A 10,298-nucleotide genomic window follows, 5' to 3' on the forward strand; every position below is an offset into this window, starting at 1 on the left:
TTCATTGATATTTGGATGGAATTCAACATTTCCGACTGGATCCAGCTTCCTGTTCACTGGTGCAGCACATTCAGCACCATGCACGTTCAGCGTCTTGGCGCTGACACCCGTAGGTTCAGCACCAAGGATAGCCCCATAGCCTAGTTTTGTTTTTAAGTCATGGCAGTGGTCCCGATGCTAAACTTTAACTATATTTAGACACAATAAATTAATATTACAAACTTATATTTCGTGGTCAGTTGACCACGAAAGGAAAGGGAAGTCTTTATCACATATGACAATAAGTTTCATCGGACACGTTTTCGTGGTTGTTTTTTATCAACACATGACAACTTATATGTGTCAACGCTGGCGGACTGAGAGAAATAGAGTGAAAAAGAAGAAAACTACACGTTTACTAAAAGGAAAATCAAATTGAATTATTTTATTGTATTGTTTTAAAAATGATAAATATAATGTTCGCATTAAACATCTCAAAAACTGAATTTTAAGTTGTGCACTTTAAATGTGCACTCAATATGAACTTGTAAAAAATAACTGCAGTTTGTACAGTTTGGATACACGTTTTGTATTTGAAATAAATTATTTCAAGGCAGATATTTTAAGTATCTGTGTCCTGATATTTTCACTTTATTATTATAACATTTATTCCTAGATAATCCTTAAATGCTTGTTAATATCGAAGTGGCACAACGTTCGTGGTGAATATGTTTTTCATTAGTGTAAATGAAAAAAAAAACTGTGATATAGATACAGTTATGGAAGCAACTGAGTTGACTCAGCTCACTTAAACATACAATAAAGCTTTCTTTACATACAGTAGCAGTAATCTTCTCAGGAATAAATAGCAACGGTAAGTTTGTCAGTAAAACTGACACAGTTTATTATATGATAGCGGACATTTTGGAGTCTTTTACGTTTGTTTATTGATGTTCTTTAAAGAGTATTGAAGGGACACTTGTCCCATCTGTCAGGCTTTCTGAATAATACGATAATAATAAGAAGAATTCAATTCATTGACATTTTGTCTTTTTGAATTTCCGCTAGGAGACCTCAGGAAAAGTGTATAGCACCAAATAGCTGTGGATAATTCAAATTTACCAAGTCCCTCTCATTCATATGCATTTACCAAGTGATTTACTTTACAATATATGAACTGAGTTTACTGACTTGATTCTTGATTCTTGACTGCTAGTCTGTAGATGTCCACAAGAGGATGATGTATTGCTGGATTTTTCTATATTTTACTGATTATTTCTGTAACACAAAATGTTAAAAAATGTAAACACTTTGCAAGCCAATATTTATGACTTCTTAAAAGCCAAACGAGTGGCATGAATGTCCAATATAAATAAATGATTCACATATTTCTCTGTCCCGTGCTTGCGTTAGAATGTATTTGCATATCTTGGCGACCTTATAGTTCCCCTTTTCTTCCTTTTTCTGATCACTTCTCTTGTGTGCCAACTACTGCTGAGAAATGACCGACTATATGCGTTTTTAAAAATTCAAAGTCTCCTAAATCCATGCTTTCTGTCAACTGTTTTGTCAAAAAACAAATAGCAAAATGCAGTTTATAAAGGGACGTATGTTGGGTGTAATTGAAAAAACTGAACAAGATACGATGTTTGTCGTGTCAGTTAAAATAAACAAATATGATTTAACAGGATTGAAACGTGAGATTAAGCCATGCCTCCTGGGAGATACAGTTTGGCTTTAGCGCAGTGTCTTATTGAGCAGCTCTATAAAAATGTTGTTGTCGGTATGCGTCTCTGACACAATGCTGCTCACCAACATCACTGATTCTCTGACTGCAGGAGTGCCTCTGTCGGTCGACTTCAGCCATCCTGTGGATTATCTCATTTTCATTTTTCAGATTTTATTTGCCACAACTGTTGTTTTCGTAGCAGGACCTATAGTCATTACCATTTTTGCCACCAAAGAGCTCCGCCGACAGAACAGGTTTATTTTCATGCTGAACACCAGCATCTGTGACACGCTCATCGGGTTTTCAGTGTACTATGTCGGTTTGTTTGATGTTCAAGAGGGATATCCATCCAGAAATGGAACTTATAACATGTTAAACTATCTCCTTGGGGTAAATTTAATAACATTTTTGTTCGCGCAATTTGACCGCTATATTGCCGTTTGTCATCCTTTCACTTACTCTCGCTTCATTACGAGGGGCGTGGTGATTTCTGCAAACATCTATTGCTGGCTTTATGTCTATTCTCAGGCGGTTATTTCGATTTTCTTGCCCTTTTCCAAAGCAACACAGCTGTACGTGTTTGGTACCCTAACCTTTCAAATCATAGTGTTCACCAAAGTGGTCATGACTATTAAACTGTATGTTGTTGCCAGGTACCAGCTAGAAAGAGACCCCCCTAGTGCAGAGAAAGAAAGCACCAAGGAATCATTAAGAATAATCGTTTTTGTTGTCATAACCTTCTTATTGTTGTGGTGTCCCTCCTTCATTAACATCGTCCTCAGACTGGTTGTAGGGAGAGGGCTGATATTTAGGAATGATGCTACCAATCTTTTCGCCATCATGGCTCGATTTAATGCCTTGTGCACGCCGGCCGTGTACCTGTGGGGGAGTCCCTCTTTAAGGAAAGCCACGCTGAGGACGGTGTGGAGCAGACTGTGCCCAAAATGCAATAGCAGAAAAATCTTGTTTCAATGAAACAAGTAAAAATACACCTCATCTCATTCATAATGCTTGAGCCAGCCTATAGATTAAAAACAAAATGTTTAAATAAATCGCCACTTTTTAAAAAAAAAATTTCATTAAGGTTAAAGAATCTATTTTTATGAAGGTCAAATTTTTTTACTGTAGCGTTTCTTATTTTGCTCAGGTGACACAGTTGACTGAGATGCGAATATTCACATTTTCTTCGTTTATGATCAACTTTCTGTGTTTTCTAACATGTTTCTGTATTTAATACCTTCTCATTATAAACAGTCTTAGAAATTTTGAAATGTATAAACTCTGATTATTTTTGTCTTCTCATTGGAAGCACGGGGACTCCATACCAGTCGTATGAAATAAATAATTACACTAATGTGAGCTTTTTTTTTCTGCAGCAGGGTTTGTCTCGTTTGTTTCGAATCCTTAGCTTAGTTTGTTTGGTCAACTCTTGGGCTCCGAGTAGCTACTGCATGAATGAATAATGAAAGGCAATACTATGATGACTGTCGCCATTTCTTCCTTTCTCTTTCTTTCAGCATTAGATCTGAACTGAAATAAACATGTGAGTCTTTCATGCTGCGGGTGTAGAAACGACATAATATGCAGAGCGAGTAGATTAAATTGTTCATATCATGTTCAAGTGAAGTAAGTCAATAATATAGCAATGTTAAATATAATGTTAAGTAATATGAAGACAACATGTATTTTAGTGACGTATCTAAGTGATTATTTTACTGGGGTAAAAGCTATTGAATAGTGTTGAAATAAAATGACAAAATTGCGAAGGATTAAAATATTCCAAGAGCTCAACTTTCTTCATCTAAACATGTTTCAATCACGTTTTATCAGCACAAAATGCACAGGTTTATTGTGTGTTGATTTAACTCAGTTGTTTAAGTTTCTGCCAAAGCAAAATATTTGTGTGCAACCAATGTCCACTATTGAATCAAGTAAATCTAACATGGCCTTTTTTTCAGTGTAGTTGTAGTGACGATTCCATTGTCCAAATAAACATCCAACAATCTAAAATCAACAAGCCACTGCTGTGCTGTGTTAATATTTTTTACTCAGGAAAAAGAAGTCCAATGTCCAAAGCTTGAAGGTTGCGTTGCACAGTTCATTTACCCAGTTTGGCTAAACAAAAGATCATTTTTTGTTGTTTCCTGGTGCTTCTCCTGCTCTGGTAAAAAAAAAAAAAAAAAAAACATAGGCCCACCCCAGTGCATGCTGGTCCTATACCAGTCCCTTTACTTATAGAAAATGGCCCAACAGTTCTTCCTGACTTAACAAGATAAACAACAAAACAAAACAAAAAATGAAGCACGTATTAAACTACAAAAAACCTCTATATAACCCCAAAATATAAGTAAACCAACAACAAACTTTAACAAATTTGAAAATAGCAAAATTAAATAATAAATAGCTCCAACACTAGTAATAAAGTTTACATTAAATTCTGGGCTGACAAAGAAGGCGGTTGCAAAATGAAAAACATAAAACCTTTTGTTTTTAAAAACTTCCCTTCATTTGATCCCAGCGAAACAAATACACAAGCAAAAGAAATAAATGCAAAAGAAAAAAGAAAAAGAAAAAAAGAGAAAAACGACAAAGCGAAAAATCTGAAATGAGCAATGCTTTCTGACTTTGCTGCAGCTGATGCTAAAAGTGCATATCCCGTCAGTGCTAGTGGCAGCTGGCCCACAGTCACACACGAAAGGACGAAGTAGCCGCCATGATGTCACCGGTAGTGAAGTCCTATCTTTATAACATAACTGTAAAATCAGACTGCAGGCCAGTTCATTAACAACTTGTGACTGACAAGTCATACGCCCTGATTAATCCTGACTCAAGTTTACGAAATTAACTTCATGTCGTCATTATAACCTGAGTTTAAGTATTTTCGAAATAAAAGCATGAGGCAAGATGTTCTCTTTAACTACTGGATAAAGTCTATTTGCAATCTGGAGATCTGCCCCTGGTGGCGATTTAGAGGAATACATGTTTCAATACTTAGATGAATTAAACAAGAAACGGAGTGAATCTAGAGGCCACAGAGAGAGAACTTCTACTCTTATTCCAGCGTGCAGTGTAATATTTTTAATAAATACACATATAATTTTGAAGTAGACTGCAATAGGTCAAGGCCACAGTCAATATAAAACAGCAGCTAAAGGTTAAGTCATGGTATTGCATTTACATTTATATGCAAAAGTCTGACTACAAAAACGGAAGGATGTCCAGGCATGCAAAAAGCTGTGGGTTATTGTTACCAGAGGTTTATACTGAAACCAGCGTGAGACCTTACCTCACCCTCTCATGCGATCTATTACGGGAGATGTGAGTGGGGGGTGAGGTGCCTGAGAAAAGATCTCAAGGCTGCATTTTAAGTGGGTCACTTTAGATTAAATCTATAGCCTGCGGTGTGCTGGTGTGTAAAAGCACAATATCAAAGAGCCAGTCAGGGCCAACGTAGGCTGCTTTGACTTTTATAGCATCTACACATACCTACAGTGTAGATTTAAGGAGATAATTTAAAGGTCTCTTATATGGGATTTATACTATGCTCAACAACCATAACAGCGGCTTAATGCTTCCCCCTCTTAAACAGATGATGGAGGTCACAAAATGCTCACTGATAAAATTCTGTTACGTTATACGGATTATGAATGCAGGGAGTTGTCCACTATAGCTGGACACACATTCCAAAAGCCCATCACCGCACTTGGGCTCATTAAGGAAACCTGCATACATTATCAATTACTTTATCTGCTTGTTTTTTTTTTTTTACAACAGTTCCATTAGGTTGAGGACCAAAACTCGCCAAATCGCTATAAAACCATTATATTCTTCTGATAAATAATTATTATAATCATCTGATAAATGGTTTAGCTATATAGGGGCCAAAAAACAAACAAAACACACGAGTAGAGTTCCTTTGTCATCTCATGAGATTAATCCTGTGACTTCATTGCGCACATAAGAGTGTTCTCAAAAGCCACTTGCGCATAAACAATGCGCCTCTCTAACGTGACAGAATCTTTGGGCAGGGCTGTGCCTCTGTCGGTGGACTTCAGTAAACCCGAAGATTATTTCATCTTCATTTTCCAGATTTTATTTGCCACAACCACTGTTATGACAGCTGGAACAGTAGCCATCGGCATCTTGTCCACCAGAGCTCTGCGCATTCAAAACAGATTTATTTTCTTGTTAAACACTATTGCTGACACGCTTATCGGGTTTTCAGTGTATTATCTCGGTCTGTTCGATGTCGATTTGTCTAGAAACGGAACCTACTCTGTTTTATCTTCCCTTTTAGGCGTTAATGTATTAACGTTTATGTTCGCGCAATTTGACCGTTTTTTTTTGCTGTGTGCCACCCATTTATCTACAGCCGCTTCGTAACGAGACAATGTGTGATATGCGCTAATGTTTACAGCTGGGTTTACACTTATGGCCACTTGATCATCAGGAATATGCTACCCCTTTATCAAGCTATACAAATGTATTTAGTCACCATTCTCATGTTTCAAATCATAGTGCTTGTCAAAGTGGCCATGACATTGAAATTGTATCGCATTGCTCATTGCTTGAAAGAGATCCTCCCAGCGCCGAGAAAGAAAGCAAGAAGGAATCTTTGAGAATAATCACTTTTGTTGTCATAAGCTTCTTGGTGTTGTGGTCTCCAGCTTTTGTGAATATTACAATTAAATTAATGACAGGAGGAGGTTTGAATTTTAGAAATGAGGGCACCAATTTGTTCGCCATCATGGCTCGTTTCAATGCCTTGTTCACACCATCTGTGTACATCTGGGGGAGTTCGGCTCTGAGAGAAGCCGCGATAAAGACTGTGTGGGGGAAAGTGTGCCCTAAATGCAGCAGGAGGTAACTGACACAATGCGCAGCTAATTTATCATTTTACCTCTGTTGTTTTTTTAATCCAGATGATGCAGTCAATACTCATTTCAATTCTCTTTCCTTCAGAGTCGCCTCTTTTCCTGTGAAGTCGTGTGTCAACAGGTGTAGTCCTGCCGGGACCCACTGATGCGACTTTCTGACACTTCTTTTTTTCTCTCCAAATGGAGGAAATAAAATATGCACATTTAGCTTAATCGCTTGAATTTCATTTGACACTTTAATAGTATTTAATGCAATAGCATTAATAAATACAAACTTTTTTCTACAGTTGTTATCGTAATATTAAGGGTCTGATTTAGCAAAGGTCTGCGCCAGCCCCAAACCCTCTTTTGGCATCAAGTAAGCTCCTGTTGGGGTTTAAGAAGAGGAATGGGGTCCGTTTTAAGTTTAGAGTCGCCCTGTGATAGCTGGAATAGGCTGTCAGCCCCCCCGGGTTGTACAAAATAAAAAATAAAAAAAATACGTAAATGACGCAGTTAGGAATAACCTTAATACACAGACGGTAACAAATGTATGTGTTCATCTGCACACTTTGAGGTCAACTAAAACTTCAGCTTTAACTCTGTACATACTTTTAAAAACTGTAACATTTAGAAACAAAAACAGTTCAAACGTGTATGTTCAGGCGAGTACGTGCGACCGATATGCTGCGTTAACCAAATAGCGGCAGATTTAACAAAGACAACGTTGACTGAAAGGAAAAAGGGGATTTTGTTTTGTCCCTTTTTTTTTTTTTTTTTATTTTTTTTTTTTTTTGAAGGGTAAAGAAACTTTATTTGGTCGACAAATAAAATAAAAAAGTACCTTCCACATCAAATGTGAGAAGATTTTAGAGAAAAATTCTGGCCAAACCGAGTTCCAGAATCTCAATCAAGTTGTTCTAGTGGCACATTTATAGTTCACTAGAATAATAGTATAAATAACTAGCACAGCAGTCTATGGTCTACACTGAAGGTATATACTACTCCTTTATCAAGCTATACAAATGCACATGAAACACTATGCCGCTCATTTATTAGTGTGCCTTAAAAAATACTGATGCGGTCAATGCTTATTTAAATGGTCTACTATACAGTCTGCTCTTTTCCTGTAAAGGTGAGTACCATTAAGTAATAAATGTAACAAGGCCAGCAAGGACTCCACTCAGGGTGAACGGTCTTGGCGGTGGCTGCACAAGTGAAAATGAACAGGAACATATCAATCATCGGATATACGAACTTTGGGAGGAGAGGATTTCAATTAATCATGGGTCGAACAGTTTGATGCCAAATTTAACACTGGAAAAAGAAAACAGCATGATCTATTTTTTCCGTTGTGGGATTTATGATAGCCAAAGTATTCATTTATTTGAAATAAGACGGGGGCGATGTTATCAGAGTGCGTAACTGTGACGCGTGAATGAATCACAGCTGAGTCCAATGCCAAAACCTTTGGCTGAACCGAACTGAAGGGAACGTGAGGAACGAGGGGAATCCTGGCACAAGCCTTCTTGTTTTACATGTAGGCAAGCTGCTGTTTACAGTGAGCCGAGTAGTCTGCAGCGTTTACAGTCTATACAGAGATCAGCGCATAATCGGTAAATGTCTCTGCCTGTATTTACTGAGCAGTGTGCGCACACGCAGGGACACAATCTCATATACCATTGATACCATACGTCAAGAAAAATGCAGGTAGGGCCTAGTTAGTAATTTAAATTAATGTATGAATGTCTCAACATGTAACACTGACTTTCCTAAGTGCCTACAGTTTCAAACACCCTGCAAAAATAGCACTGCTGATATTTATGCATTTCTTCATAAACACAGCCTGATCTGACTGATTTTTAAAAAAATATTATTTCCATCACCTATTTATAGTAAAGGTCAGGTGTTACACAATTTCTGCTTCATATGGCTGGGATCGTTTATAATACAGCAGCTCTGCTTCAGATAAATGTGCTCGATCTGAGTCACAGTCCATCAGGACTTCACAAAGCCCCCAGCAACTTCTAATAGAGGAGTTTTTGGTAGAATGCTGACTATTATTGAAATGAACCAACTGCGTCTTTGTTTCTAAACTAGCACATTGTTAGTACACCAGCCGCAAAACTGACGCCAGCCTATCCCATCTAATAAATATGGGCCGTCAGTGGCTGATGGAGTGGCGCCTGTGCAGATTCTTTGCGGCCTGTAAACTCATCAGGGCAAGCCAAAACAGGCCTTGGGCCAATCATTAGTGTCAGTCTGAGTCATTATGTGTTCATACATCCAGTCCAATTACGCAGACATTTTTTTCCACATGGGTGTCAATTGCACAGCTTACACATCCTTACCATCATCTCTGGTTTGACAAAATATCCTTTTCCCCCCTGAGTGCTGAATTTTGGTGCTGATTTTTATTTTTGTCACCATGGCCACTGCCACTTTAGTTGTATGTGGTATTCTGATTTCATTAGATACACAACAATGGAGTATTATTTCTTCACTAACCTGGAGTGCTGCTTTGCTCCATTGTCCAAAGCACTGTAACTATTTGCTGAACTAGAGCATCTTTACTTTAAGCTGACCAGGCAAAACTTTTCATCCCAAATTAGTGTTGGTATTTATCTTCTGGCCAACAAATAAAGTCTTTACAACCTTAAACATACAACTTTATTTACAAAGACTATTCAAATCAGGACATTCTTAAAAATAAAATACAGGATAATGTAGTGGCAATTATTTTCACGAGGGTGAACTCTGACATGGTGTTTCCAGAGCAGTCAAAGCTCTCTTTAGAGCTTTACAATAGCTGCCTTCCAGTTAACTTTGTGCAGATTAACATGTCTTTGCAATATCATCACAATGTCTATTATTATTTTCAGCAAGGCTATTCGTGGCATCTCATGCTTTTAATTTTCATCAGTCCTGTTTACCAAAACTACAAACAAATGTGTCAGTGAACTAACTAAAATGCACAGACAAAAGGCACTAAAATATCAAACAAGTCAATTTTTCTTTTTTAAATTGAAGTTTCTACTTATCCATAATGAGAAATTTTTTTTTTCCATTCACACAAGAGAACCACACTGTTACAAGCTGATGCACATAAACAGGAATGTAATGGCCTGGTTTTTCCCCCCTGCAGTTTCGACTATTTGATAAAACAGAAGGAAGGTCGTTTCTGTTTCTCAACATTTTTTCACAGTTTCGTAACCAAAACGACATACAAAGCATCTGAACACAAGTTCCTGGAGACTGTTTTCCTGGACACACAAGTTTAGCTAAGCACTAAGAATGAGCATGCAGGTTTCGTTTATTATTTGATGATTTGTTCCAGGTTCAGTGGCTAAACAAGTTTCTCCCATACTCTACAGGCTCTGAGTGCAATCATTCTATATGTTAGATTTAGTGACTTAGCGCAGGTGCACGTGCCAACCATAATCAGAAATGTCCTTGTGAGGCTTCAGATTTAGTTGCAATTTACATGTTGTGCACCAATGACAGAAACTGTTTATTGGATGAATTTGTGAGTGAGTCATTTCTACCAAAGAGTCCAAGGAGGCTGCTTGAATGGAAACGAGGCCAAAGCAGAAACATTGACAGGAATTGAAATGACAGCCCAAGGCAGTGCTTGTCTCTGAAGAGATCTTCTGATCATCATCCTAAAAATACAGAAAGAGGAAATGGTGTCCCTGCTTGTCATAGGATAATTGCTCGAATGCAACAGAATTTAT

At 37.6% G+C, this 10,298-nt stretch overlaps 1 protein-coding gene across 1 annotated transcript in view; it reads right to left on the minus strand.

The window, feature by feature from the left end:
* Positions 1 to 9,215: 9,215 nt before the first annotated feature.
* Positions 9,216 to 10,298, minus strand: part of LOC102301322 (protease-associated domain-containing protein 1) — a gene marked incomplete in the record, with an annotated part of 8,697 nt that continues 7,614 nt past the window's right edge. The window contains 1 exon segment of the mRNA XM_005924420.3: positions 9,216 to 10,227. Within this exon segment, the coding sequence (XP_005924482.3) occupies positions 10,106 to 10,227 (122 nt within the window).

This window comes from Haplochromis burtoni, unplaced genomic scaffold, assembly GCF_018398535.1.
Source record: "Haplochromis burtoni strain Fernald_Lab_line unplaced genomic scaffold, NCSU_Asbu1 Contig_54, whole genome shotgun sequence".
Lineage (NCBI taxonomy): Eukaryota > Metazoa > Chordata > Actinopteri > Cichliformes > Cichlidae > Haplochromis > Haplochromis burtoni.